Source organism: Pogoniulus pusillus, chromosome 28 (genome assembly GCF_015220805.1).
Source record: "Pogoniulus pusillus isolate bPogPus1 chromosome 28, bPogPus1.pri, whole genome shotgun sequence".
NCBI classification, from domain to species: domain Eukaryota; kingdom Metazoa; phylum Chordata; class Aves; order Piciformes; family Lybiidae; genus Pogoniulus; species Pogoniulus pusillus.
In genome coordinates, this window is record NC_087291.1 from 5687770 (window position 1) to 5701514 (window position 13745).

General features: G+C 48.6%; 1 protein-coding gene across 4 annotated transcripts in view; it reads right to left on the reverse strand.

Moving 5' to 3' along the window:
* Positions 1-1215: 1215 nt before the first annotated feature.
* Positions 1216-13745, reverse strand: part of GALNT15 (polypeptide N-acetylgalactosaminyltransferase 15) — a 33833-nt gene continuing 21303 nt past the window's right edge. For 2 of the 4 annotated variants that reach the window (XM_064166898.1, XM_064166897.1), the window contains 4 exons: positions 8252-8383; positions 5347-5448; positions 3993-4133; positions 1216-1558 (listed from right to left, as the gene is read on the reverse strand). In XM_064166898.1, coding sequence (XP_064022968.1) covers positions 1412-1558; positions 3993-4133; positions 5347-5448; positions 8252-8383 — 522 coding nt within the window. In that variant the 3' untranslated portion in view covers positions 1216-1411. The remainder of the gene's footprint in view (positions 1559-3992; positions 4134-5346; positions 5449-8251; positions 8384-13745) is intronic. The other 2 variants (XM_064166899.1, XM_064166900.1) reach the window with 2 other exon arrangements.

A 13745-nucleotide genomic window follows, 5' to 3' on the forward strand; every position in this document is an offset into this window, starting at 1 on the left:
GGGGGAATGGAGCAAAGCTGGAGGTGGGGAGATTCAAGCTGGAGGTGAGGAGGAAGTTGTTGAGCATGAGAGTGGTGAGAGGCTGGAATGGGTTGCCCAGGGAGGTGGTTGAGGCCCCAAGGCTGGAGGTGTTTAAGGGCAGGCTGGATGAGGCTGTGGGCAGCCTGCTCTAGGGTAGGGTGTCCCTGGGCATGGCAGGGGGGTTGGAACTGGATGATCCTTGTGGTCCCTTCCAACCCTGACTGATTCTATGTTAAGTGCACTATAAGACAAGGCCAAACTTACCCTGGTTTGGCTGGCCAAAGTTTCACAAACTCATTTTCTTGTGTCTTCACAAGCTACAGAATAGCCCAAGATAAGCTGTTTGGCAGCCAAATTCCCACATTTCCTTCAAAGGGCAAACTTAACTGTCTCCTGCAACAGCTGAGTTGAGACTCTATTGATGGTCACAATATCCTCATTCCTATCCTCACAGAATAAATACAAATTTTAGCTGGAGCTGAATAAACCAAGCACTGACAGCAACTCTCTGAGCCAGGCTTTCGAAGGAGAGACCTTCTTAACCTGCCTGCATGCTATAGCAAACACCAACATCTTTTTTTTTTTCTTTTTTCTTAGAATCAACCAGGTTAGAAGAGACCTCCAAGATCATCCAGTCCAACCTAGCACCCAGCCCTATCCAATCAACCAGACCATGGCACTAAGTGCCTCATCCAGGCTTTTCTTGAAGACCCCAAGGGATGGTGCCTCCACCACCTCCCTGGACAGTCCATTCCAATGCCAATCACTCTCTCTGTGAAGAACTTCTTCCTAATATCCAGCCTAGACCTACCCTGGTACAACTTGAGACTGTGTCCCCTTGTTCTGTTGCTGGGTGCCTGGGAGAAGAGGCCACCCCCCACCTGGCTACAATGCCCCTTCAGGTAGTTGTAGAGAGTAATAAGATCACCCCTGAGCCTCCTCTTCTCCAGGCTAAACAGGCCCAGCTCCCTCAGCCTCTCCTCATAGGATTTGTGTTCCAGGCCCCTCACCAGCTTTGTTGCCCTTCTCTGGACATGTTCCAGCACCTCAACATCCTTCTTGAATTCAGGGGCCCAGAACTGGACACAGCACTCAAGGTGTGGTCTGACCAGTGCTAAGTACAGGGGCAGAATAACCTCCCTTGTCCTGCTGGCCACACTGTTCCTGATGCAGGCCAGGATGCCATTGGCTCTCTTGGCCACCTGGGCACACTGCTGGCTCATGTTCAGCTACTATCTATCAGTACCCCCAGGTCCTTTTCCTCCTGGCTGCTCTCCAGCCACTCAGTCCCCAGCCTATGGCGCTGATCTTCCTTGTCCATGCAGGAAACGGATCCCAAAGAGAAGCACTGTTGACATTTGGAGTCTGGATTCCCATGGAGACTTGTCAGTCACCTCTGGCGTGGCAGAGGGGAACGCTCGAATTGCCACACTTGGTTTGCACTCCTGTTACACACACACAAACGCAAGTCCTCCTCGGCCTCGCTCTTCACTGCCTCCATGCATTGGCCAGAAGGGACATGGACAATCATTCCATCCTACAAGAAGAAGGAATGAACACATTAGAGATGAAGGCTTTCCAGTAAAAGCTAGGCCATCTTTCTGAAACTTTTTATACACAATAGATCAGAGAATCAGAGAATTAACCAGGTTGGAAGAGACTCCCAAGATCATCCAGTCCAACCTAGCACCCAGCCCTAGCCAGTCAACCAGACCATGGCACTAAGTGCCTCATCCAGGCTTTTCTTGAAGACCTCCAGGGACAGCAACTCCACCACCTCCCTGGGCAGCCCATTCCAATGCCAATCACTCTCTCTGCCAACAACTTCCTCCTAACATCCAGCCTAGACCTACCCCGGCACAACTTGAGACTGTGTCCCCTTGTTCTATTGCTGGTTGCCTGGGAGAAGAGGCCAACCCCACCTGGCCACAATGTCCCTTCAGTGATCATAGAATCAGAGAATCAACTAGGTTGGAAGAGACCTAGGAGGAAGTTGTTGGCAGAGAGAGTGATTGGCATTGGAATGGGCTGCCCAGGGAGGTGGTGGAGTTGCCATCCCTGGAGGTGTTGAAGAACAGCCTGGATGAGGCACTTACTGCCATGGTCTGGTTGATTGCTTAGAGCTAGGTGCTAGGTTGACCTGGATGATCTTGGTAGTCTCTTCCAACCAGGTTGATTCTATGATTCTTTTCCAGTACAGTTTGTTTCCTATGGGTGCAGGCTGCCATGAACATCAGTTACAGTACTAGAGGCCACAGAATTTCAAAAGCCAAGTGCTTCTTGTATGAACCAAACCAAAATACAGCAGGAGCAGTACCAGAGATTGCAGCATTCCTACAACTACAGTAACTGCTGTCTTCTTGGCTGTCCTAAAGCATGACATTTTCCAGTCTCACAGTGCCCTGAGTTCCTGCTCTGTTGGATGAAGTCAGCTGAATAACACCAAATCCTTCTAATAGGAAGTTTGTTTTTCTCTCACAATGCAGGAAGAATTTTAATGTTTCCCCTACTCCCACAGAAATCTTTCATTTGGGAGGTTTCAGGATTCCCAGACTCTTCCTCTATCAAAAAGTAGGCAAGGATTTGCCCTGCTGTTACTTTTACAACCCTTGATTCAGATTCTATTCCTATAAGGTCAGTAAGACAAACAGTTAGAACATCAAAATGAGGGCATATGGGTTCAGGTAGGACTCTTGACATTTGTATTTTTAAATCTGCTTTATGTCACACAGTGTAAATGTGCAACAGGCATCCTGCACTTCCCATGTAAACGTGGCACAGAAGTGCAACCTGCCCTTCAAATACATCATCCCTTCCCCTCATGCAAATCCTGTCAGTCACCTAGAGATCTCACTGTCACTCACAGGCTCACAGGATGCTAGGGGTTGGAAGAGACCCAAGGAGATCATCCAGTCCAACCCCCTGCCAGAGCAGGACAATGCTATCTAACACAGATCACAGAGGAACACAGCCAGGCAGGACTTGAAAGGCTCCAGAGAAGGAGACTCCACAACCTCTCTGGGCAGCCTGTGCCCAGTGCTCTGTGACCCTTGCAGTAAAGAAGTTCCCCTTTGTGTTGAGCTGGAACCTCTTTTGCTGCAACTTACACCCATTGCTGCTTGTCCTATCCCAGGCAGCAGTGAGCAGAGCCTGTCCCCCCCATCCTGGCAGCCTTCAGATACTTACAAACATTTATTACATCCCCTCTCAGTCTTCTCTTCTCCAGACTAAGCAGCCCCAGGGCCCTCATCCTCTCCTCAAAAGCCATGCCCTCCTGTCCCCTCATCATCCTCATAGCCCTCTGCTGGACTCTCCCCAGCAGATCCCTGTCCCTCTTCAACTGGGGAGCCCAAAACTGAACACAGCATTCAAGATGAGGTCTCAGCAGGGCAGAGTAGAGGCAGAGGAGAACCTCCCTTGATCTGCTGGATACACTCTTCCTAATACACCCCAGGATATGTATATACATATATGTGTGTATATATGTATATTTATATACATATCTGTATATACATATGCTCTCTCCAGCAGATCCCTGTCCCTCTAAAACTGGGGAGCCCAAAACTGAACACAGTATTCAAGATGTGGTCTCAGCAGGGCAGAGTAGAGGCAGAGGAGAACCTCCCTTGATCTGCTGGATACACTCTTCCTAATACACCCCAGGATACGTACATACATATATGTGTGTATATACATCTATGTATGTATGTATATATGTATGTATATATATATATGTTTATATACATATACACTTGGTGCCATGGTCTAGCCTTGAGCTCTGTGGTAAAGGGTTGGACTTGATGATCTGTGAGGTCTCTTCCAACCCTGATGATACTGTGATACTGTGATATACTCTCCCCAGCAAATCCCTGTCCCTCTTAAACTGGGGAGCCCAAAACTGAACACAGCATTCAAGATGGGGTCTCACTCAGCTGCCTCCTCCTCCTCCTCATGTCGCAGTCACTACTGACCTCCTGGACATGCCAGTGCTGCTGTCTGTTGTCTGTCTCCTTTGTACAGTTTCGAGGGGTAACCTTCCCGTGTCTGACATCAAAGCAAACCAGTGGAGCGGAACCAAGCCGGATTTCCTTCCCGCTGTTGTATTCAAAGTGCTGGAAAAGGGAAGGCTTTGTTTGAACAACGATGGATGGACATCCCAGGGCATTCCAAAATGCTAATTCCAAGGAACAATTTCCTCTACATTTTTGTTAAGATGCAAACCCAAACACGAGTGATGGCGACCCAACAGCCTTGACCCGGCAGAGCAATTCCCCTTGCAGCCAATTCTGGCATAAATATTTACCTAAGGAAAGGCTTTGTGGGCTGTAATCATGTATAAAGTAAACCCATCCCATCATAAAAATTTCTAGTTTAATAAATATTTGAACAGGAGAGTGTTTCTGACAGTGTTCATACACTCTGCAGTTAGAGATATGTCTGCAGCTCATCCTGAGCAGCAAAACTTGCTTGGGACTTAAATATCTGCACCAATTTGGTGTCTCTTAATACTATAAACTTGCTAGTTTAATGCCAGCTTGGGAGTTAATTTCTCTGCTTCTTAGGCACTGATAAGGATGCTCAGAGGGCTGCAGCAGCTCTGCCATGAGGACAGACTGAAAGAGTTGCAGCTGTGCAGTCTGCAGAAGATAAGGCTCCCAGGTGACCTTCTTGTGGCCTTCCAGGTTCTGAAGGGGACCTACAAAAAAGCTGGGGAGGGACTTTTTAGGTTATCAGGAAGTGCCAGGACTGAGGGGAATGGAGCAAAGCTGGAGGTGGGGAGATTCAGAATGGAGGTGAGGAGGAAGTTGTTGAGCATGAGAGTGGTGAGAGGCTGGAATGGGTTGCCCAGGGAGGTGGTTGAGGCCCCATGGCTGGAGGTGTTTCAGGCCAGGCTGGCTGAGGCTGTGGGCAGCCTGCTCTAGGGCAGGGTGTCCCTGGGCATGGCAGGGGGCTTGGAACTGGCTGATCCTTGTGATCCCTTCCAACCCTGACTGATTCTGTGATTCTAATTACAGTTTTAGACACTAATGGAGAAATCTATTTCCAAGAGTCTACAACTGTTATATATTTTTTTACTCCCAGCAGTTTTGACCTTTGGACACTACCAAATAGGCACTTAATGATGTCTGCTAGAGCAAAATGTGGGTGCCTGACCCCAGTAACACATGCAACACTGTCAGTTTTCAAACGACACTCAGTTGCATAAGCCTCGTTTTGGACACATCTGTATTTCCACTACTGCCACTCTTTACATGCTGGAGTGCCTGCCTTCTGGATGGTTTCCTAGATCTGATACACCACCTGTACACTTAAAGCATGTAGTACCTGGGTGAGGCTGTCACTGCAAGGGGAGAGTTTGATAGAGCCTTCTGCAACGGTGCTGCCAGGTCTGTAATCCGCACAGAAGCCAATGCCAGTGTTGTAAAGCTGCAAGCAAAGGTTTATACTGAGATAAAGCACAACCAAATACAACCCAAATATCCTTCAGCTGACTTTTGTGTGTGTGTGGCTGCATTCCTTTGTATGGTTCTTGCTGATGATTCGGGCACTATTATTCCTGTACTATCATGCCCCTGTACTCAGCACTCGCGAGACCACACCTCGAGTACTGTGTCCAGTCTTGGTCACCACAGTATAGGAGGGACACTGAGGTGCTGGAGCAGCTGCAGAGAAGGGTGATGAGGCTGGGGAGAGGTCTGGCAAACATGACCTATGAGGAGCGGCTGAGGGAGCTGGGGGTGTTTAGTCTGGAGAAGAGGAGGCTGAGAGGGGACCTTATTGCCCTCTACAGCTACCTGAAAGAAGGCTGTAGTGAGGCTGGAGCTGGTCTCTTCTCCCAAATTCCTAATGACAGAACAAGAGGAAATTTCCTCAAGTTGCATCAGGGGAGGTTTAGGTTGGATTTTGGGAGGAAGTTCTTTACTGAGCAGGTGGTCAGGCACTGGAACAGGCTGCCCAGGGAGGTGGTGGAGTCACCATCCCTGGAGGGGTTTAAAAAGAGAGTGGATGTGGTGCTTGAGGCTATGGTCTGGTGATGAAGGCTGCTGGGATGAAGGTTGGACTGGATGATGCTGGTGGTCCTTTCCAACCACAGCAATTCATAGTGGTTAGATGTTGTGCTGAGGGATTTGGTTTAGTCAAGGACTTGTCAGTGTGAGACTAATGCTTGGGCTCGATGAGCCTGAAGGGCTTTTCCAATCTCAGAAATTCTGTGGCTCTGTGATCCTTTCAGACTAGATCTTGCACACTGGCCCTATATAAAAGGCAGTTTCATCAAAGGTCAGTGCTACCCAGTGAATTTTGTTTGAGATATGCACTTCTGCTTTAACTACTACGGAAGACAAAGGAAATCTGTCAAAATCTTTACACTGCTGGAGAGTTGCTCTTTGTCTGGCCAGTGTAGTCAGAAAAAAAACACAAGATGAAAAGAAGAAGAAAAAAAGTGTGACATTCCCTGTCCTTACACCCTATTCAAGCAAACTTTCATAATAAAGAGCAGACCAAATATTAAAAGGACATGATAAAATCTGGCTACAGATAGCAGAGTGTGATTTAATTAGTGGATTTCATTGCCTTGTTTGGCTTCCCTTCCAGTGAGGCTGCCTGAAAGAAATGAATATTTCAATGAATTACAATTTTCAACTCCTGTGATTTGATTAAGAAACTAAGAAGGAGAATATTGCCTTCTATACACAGTCAGCCAAGGAGCTGCTGTTGCTGCTACTTCTGCCTGTGGGGGAAGTGCACAACTGGAGAAATGCTTTCTTCTCTTCATGCACATAGGTCAGCACAGAGATGTCTCAGCTGCTGTTACAGCTGCTGTCTGCCTGAGGTCTTTTCCTCTACTAATAGCACCTAAAGAATCTAAGGTTAGGATCCTCTGAGCTGTGACACTGAACTGAGTCAGACTCTGGGTTTGGCTGCTGGCTGATGTTTATGTGAGAATTTGGACCAGCTGTTTGCCTCCCCTCTCCTTTTCTTACTTATCCCATCTGGGATGGAAGAGCAGACAGTGAGGTGGACTAGGAACTGGTTACAAGATGGAGTTCAAAGAGTGGTGATCAATGATGCTAGATCCAGCTGGAGAGCTGTAACCAGTGCAGTCCCCCAGACATCAGTGCTGAGTCCAGTCCTGTTCAACATGTTCATCAATGGCATTGATGAGGAGACAGAAAGACAGACAGACAGAGTCTGCTCAGTAAGTTTGCTGATGACACCAAGCTGGGAGGCTTGGCTGATACAGCTGCAGGCTGTGCTGCCATCCAGAGAGACCTGGATAGACTGAGAGCTGGGCACAGAGGAACCAGATGAGGTTCAACAAGGACAAGTGCAGAGTCCTGCACCTGGGGAGGAATAACAAACTCCACCAGCACAGGCTGGGAGGTGATCTGCTGGGGAGCAGCCCTGTGGAGAGGGACCTGGGAGTGCTGGTGGAGAACACCCATGGCACAGCAATGTGCCCTTGTGGCCAAGAAGGCCAATGGGATCCTGGGGTGTATTAGGAGGAGTGTGTCCAGCAGATCAAGGGAGGGTCTCTTCCTTCTCTACGCTGTCCTGGTGAGACCTCATCTTGAATACTGTGCTCAGTTTTGGGCTCCCCAGTTTAAGAGGGACAGGGATCTGCTGGAGAGGGTCCAGCAGAAAGCTGCAAGGATGACTGGGGAACTGGAGCACTGCCTGATGAGGAGAGGCTAAGAGATCTGGGGCTGCTTAGTCTGGAGAAAAGAAGACTGAGAGGGGATTTGATAAATGTTTATAAACATTTAAGGACTGGTCAGGAGGAGGGGCACAGGCTCTGCTCACTGCTCCCTGGGACAGAACAAGGAGTAATGTGTGTAAGTTGCAGCAAAAGAGATTCCACCTCAATACAAGAAGTAACTTCTTTACTGTAAGGGTCCCAGAGCCCTGGCACAGGCTGCCCAGAGAGGTTGTGGAGTCTCCTTCTCTGGAGCCTTTCAAGGCCTGTCTGGATGTGTTCCTCTGTGATCTGTGTTAGATAGAATTGTCCTGCTCTGGCAGGGGAGTTGGACTCGATGATCTCCTTGGGTCCCTTCCAACCCCTAACATTCTGTGAGCCTGTGATTGCATTGTCTGTTTGGACAATAAACGTTTCAAAGCAGTAGCAGCCTCTCACTCTATGGTCATTCAGTAGTTAGTACATGGAAGCAACACTGGGGCCTCTGAACAATGCAATAACATTAATCACTCTTCACAGTGTGACTTCTCTTACCCTGCCAGAGAATCTTGGTGTGTCTTCACCTTGGGAGAGTTCAGGGTAGACATTTGATATAAACCACTGGAAATTCCTACAGCCCAGTCTCTTCTGCAGCTGAATTCTCTCACTGCAGTCTGGCTTCTCTGCCTTTATGGAGAAAGCATAGAGGCAATAAGTTTACTAGTGTGGTTGTGTCAGAGATGTTAGAAGTTAAAATGACTGCATAAGAATTATTTCCACCACCTCTTCGATACTGCATGTCATAGATCTGGATGAGGGCATGGAGTCAGTCATCAGCAAGTTTGCAGATGACACCAAGCTGGGGGCAGATGTGGCTGGGTTGGAGGGCAGAAGGGCTCTGCAGCAGGACCTTGACTGCCTGGACAGATGGGCAGAGTCCAAGGGGATGGCTTCAATAGCTCCAAGTGCAGGGTGCTGCACTTTGGCCACAACAACCCCATGCAGAGATACAGGCTGGGGTCGGAGTGGCTGGAGAGCAGCCAGACAGAGAGGGATCTGGGGGTGCTGATTGATACCCACCTGAACATGAGCCAGCAGTGTGCCCAGGTGGCCAAGAGAGCCAGTGGCATCCTGGCCTGCATCAGCAATGGTGTGGTCAGCAGGAGCAGGGAGGTCATTCTGCCCCTGTACTCTGCACTGGTTACACCACACCTTGAGTGCTGTGTTCAGTTCTGGGCCCCCCAGTTTAGGAGGGACATTGAGATGCTTGAGCATGTCCAGAGAAGGGCAACGAGGCTGGGGAGAGGCCTTGAGCACAGCCCTACAAGGAGAGGCTGAGGGAGCTGGGATTGGTTAGCCTGGAGAAGAGGAGGCTCAGGGGAGACCTTATTGCTGTCTACAACTACCTGAGGGGAGGTTGTGGCCAGGAGGAGGTTGCTCTCTTCTCTCGGGTGGCCAGCACCAGAACAAGAGGACACAGCCTCAGGCTGCACCAGGGGAGATTTAGGCTGGAGGTGAGGAGAAAGTTCTTCACTGAGAGAGTCATTGGACACTGGAATGGGCTGCCCGGGGAGGTGGTGGAGTCGCCGTCCCTGGAGCTGTTCAAGGCAGGATTGGACGTGGCACTTGGTGCCATGGTCTGGCCTTGAGCTCTATGGTAAAGGGTTGGACTTGATGATCTGTGAGGTCTCTTCCAACCTTGGTGATACTGGGATACTGTGATACTGTGATCCTGCGATACTGTGATTTTGATACATATCTCTCTTATGAGTACTCAAAGGAGGAGGACCAGTTACAGCCTTCCTCCAGCTTTGTCCTAAACCAGCTTTTAGTCTGACATTGTGCCAGAAGTAAATGTTTCAGAATCAGCCTACACTGTGAAAATAAGTATTGCCTGTAAAAAACGATGATTGTACTGCAAGCTAAGACAGTCTTTGGCTTCATTTTAATTCAAAACAAAATAGAAAGTTGTCTTGGTTCTCATTTAAATTCCCAGAGAGTCATATATTTGATAGAACTATTTATAGAGTGCCCTTCCCTCTTCCCCCTTCTTTCCCAAAAGAAAGGAATTAGATGTAGAGAGAGGAAAAGGGAAGCAGACCCAAATCAATAATCTCACTCTGATTTGGAAGTTAAAAGAAGAAAAGTTTAACAATAAATTAAAAGGTATCTGAGGTAGGGAAGTTTCAAAGGTATAGGGAAGGGAAAACAAGATGGGAAATGTGTAAATACAACCAGATTTGGATGGAAATGGGTTTGTCTGCCTCGTGGGTGATGGCTATGAGGTGAAACAAAGAGGACCAGGAACAGGATGGTGATGCTGGCAAGCAGGGAGGCAGGGAGCACAGAGAGAGAGAACAGGAAGTCCCCCTGCTTTTATGGATCCTTAGACAGGAAAGGGGAGTGGGCTAACCATCACCTGCTAGTGTTCAGACCCACTCCTGGGGAGGGGTCAAGACCACCTAGGGTCAGGTTTGAGGTCACACCCTCTGGAGGGTTAACCCTGTCCAAAAGTCAAGGCCAAGTTTGACCCTTGTTGGACTGAAAGCAGTGGGGTTGTATTAAATTCCCATTAAGTATACAACTTGCCCTGATGATTAAAATCTGATTTCCCAGCCATTAACAGCCCACATTATTCAGGTGCTGTCAGTTCTCCAGAGGATCTAATGGGGATAGCCCAAAATATAATATAGTCTATCACATTATCTTCTGATATGTTACTAAATCTAGGAAGTGAATGTGTTCTGTGGCTAGAGAGGCATAAAAACTCTCCTGTGGTACCTGTGTTTTCTTGAATTATTGTGCTAGTTTGAGCCCAGCTGGGGTATTTTGGTGAGAAGAATTAGCTGACAGGCTGTGAAAAGGAAACAGTGGTGATGGCTACTGCACTCCTAGGCTTGCTGAGATGGATAAGAACAAGAACATAAACGCAGGTAAGGCAGTTGTTTGCTCTCTGTCTTTGGGGCTGCACTTTTTCTCTAACCTAACCTGCCATCTGTGTGACTAATCCTTCTGCTTCCTAACCCCCCTGCTGACCCTCCAAACTACCTTAAACAGAAGGCAAAGTCTGGGGTAAGGCAGAGGGGTGGGGAGAAGGTGGAAGGGTGGTTGGGAGCCCCTCCTGGGCACTCAGGTTTCTGGGAGGGCTGTTGTGTTTCTGTATTACCTTTTAACTTGTCTATTTCTGTAGATATTGCAACTATCTGCTTGTACATTGTGCTAAGCTGTAAATATAAAGCTTCATTCAATTTCCAGATCAGCTGAGCCTCGTCTGGGTGTCCTCCCATGAGGACAGACTGCAAGAGTTGGGGCTGTGCAGTCTGGAGAAGAGGAGGCTCCCAGGTGACCTTCTTGTGGCCTTCCAGGATCTGCAGGGGACTACAAAAAAGCTGGAGAGGGACTTTTTAGTCTCTCAGGGAGTGACAGGGCTAGGGGGAATGGAGCAAAGCTGGAGGTGAGGAGATTCAGACTGGATGTGAGGAGGAAGTTGTTGAGCATGAGAGTGGTGAGAGCCTGGAATGGGCTGTCCAGGGAAGTGGTTGGGGCTCCATCCCTGGAAGTGTTTAAGGCCAGGCTGGCTGAGGCTGTGGGCAGCCTGCTCTAGGGTAGGGTGTCCCTGGGCATGGCAGGGGGGTTGGAACTAGTTGATCCTTGTGGTCCCTTCCAACCCTGACTGATTCTATGATTCTATGATTCTGTGCCATGTGGGACTGTGCCAGTCCTGTAAGCTGCACAGTTAAAGCTCAACACTTGCAATATATTAAGGAGAATCTTCAATGAACATAACAACAAAGCTCAGGAATTCAGTACCACAGAAACCTGTCCCCAAGGTGTTTTCATGGCAAATGGGATCTGAGAAGTAGAATTCTTCCCTTACAAAGAGATGTTTCTCTGGAGCCTCTGCTTTGGCTGGAGGGAGCACTGGCAGTAAATGTCACACTGCTTGCAGTCTGTCATTGATGCCAAATAAATGGCATAAACAGTGTACATGAAGTAACTACCCCTGTGAACCAAGCTGAAACTGTGCTTGTCAGTGAAACAAACCTTACAAGAAAAGGAGGAAAAAGAGACAGTGGTTGAAGTAGTACAGAGATGAGCATCCTGGGCAGGAGGCAGTCCAGACCATAAAATGGGAAGCCACCTAAGCACAGGTCACAGTTATTTTCTGCAGTGGGCAATGTCTGCAGCCAAGGCTCCTAGAGATGCTGGCAGTGGCCAGTGGTGGCTCCACTGACCTGCTCAGCGCAGTAAATCCCCTCAGGGCCCATCTGCAGCTGAGCAACAATAATGTCATTGCCTGCCTGTGTCTTTGGAGTAACATCCCACAGCACTGACACTGAAAATATTGGCTGTGAAGGAAAGGAACAGAGAAAAGGGCCTTTTATGTCATGGTATGCTGAGCACAGAGATGGTAAAATTGATCATTGGAAGGAGCATCACAGTGAGGGGGACTGTAAGTATTCTGACTAGAATAAACTCTCAGGCAAAAGGTCATGGTGCTTACAGCTAGTACAGCTAGTGTCACTGATGGCTATAGCTTTTAGTACAGAAAATTGCTACTTAGTTGACAATAAAAGGCCTTCAGGGAGTTAGTACATGATTTAAAGACCTAACTGCCCATCTTATATGCCTTGGCCTAACATCTGCCTTGCAATTACATGGCTGTAATTCTTGTGAGTCAACTGATGAACTTCTGGCCAGAGGAGTTCAAACCTACAACACAGACAAGGAGGGAGGATCTTATGTTTTCTCTCTTTTTTTTTTGGTTGATGAAAAGCTCAGCATGAGCTGGAAGCATGCACACAGCCCAGACACAACCCTGTGCTGGGCTGCAGCAAGCGCAGTGTGGGCACAGGGCAAGGGAGGGGATTCTGCCCCTTGGCTCTGCTCTCCTCACACCCCACCTGCAGTCCTGTGTGCAGTTCTGGAGCCCCCAACACAAGCAGGACGTGGAAGTGTTGAAGCCAGTCCAGAGGAGGGCCACGAAGATGCTCAGAGGGCTGCAGCAGCTCTGCTATGAGGACAGGCTAAGAGAGCTGGGGCTCTGCAGTCTGGAGAAGAGAAGGCTTCGAGGAGACCTTATAGTGGCCTTCCAGTATCTGAAGTGGGCTACAGGAGAGGTGGGGAGGGGCTATTGACAAGGTCTTGTAATGACAGGACGAGGAGGAATGGGTTTAAACTGGCAGAGGGGAGATTCGAACTAGATGTTAGGAAGAAGTTCTTTGCAGTGAGGGTGGTGAGACACTGGCACAGGTTGCCCAGGGAGGTTGTGGCTGCTCCCTCCCTGGAGGTGTTCAAGGCCAGGCTGGATGAGGCCTTGAGTGACCTGTTCTAGTGGGAGGTGTCCCTGTCTATGGCAGGGGGTTGGAACTGGATGATCCTTGAGGTCCCTTCCAACCTAAACCGTTCTGTGATTCTATGACTGGCACATTCCTTCCCAACTGCTCACCACTGCCTTGTAGGAGAGGATACCATTAAGAGAAAAGTCATGGAGCCAGAGAATTCCTGAGAAGTGCAGTGACATTAAGAATTTCACATTATTAACACCTTAACATTAACAACATTAACCACAGCTGCATGACTCCCAGTCAGCAAACATCCATGTGAGATAAGCAGTCCCTTGACTGACCCTGATCTGCAATGCATTGATTATACAGTGGCTTAAAAGCAAGTGTGGCTGTTCTGTACTTGTTATAGAATCATAGAATCATAGAATCAGCCAGGTTGGAAGAGACCTCCAACATCATCCACTCCAACCTAGCACCCAGCCCTAGCCAATCAACCAGACCATGGCACTAAGTGCCTCATCCAGGCTTTGCTTCAACACCTCCCGGGATGGTGACTCCACCACCTCCCTGGGCAGCCCATTCCAATGCCAATCACTCTCTCTGACAACAACTTCTACTAACATCCAGCCTAGACCTCCCCTGCCACAACTTGAGACTGTGTCCCCTTCTTCTGTTGCTGGTTGCCTGGCAGAAGAGACCAACCCTCACCTGGCTACAACCTCCCTTCAGGTAGTTGTAGAGAGCAATGAGATCTGCCCTGA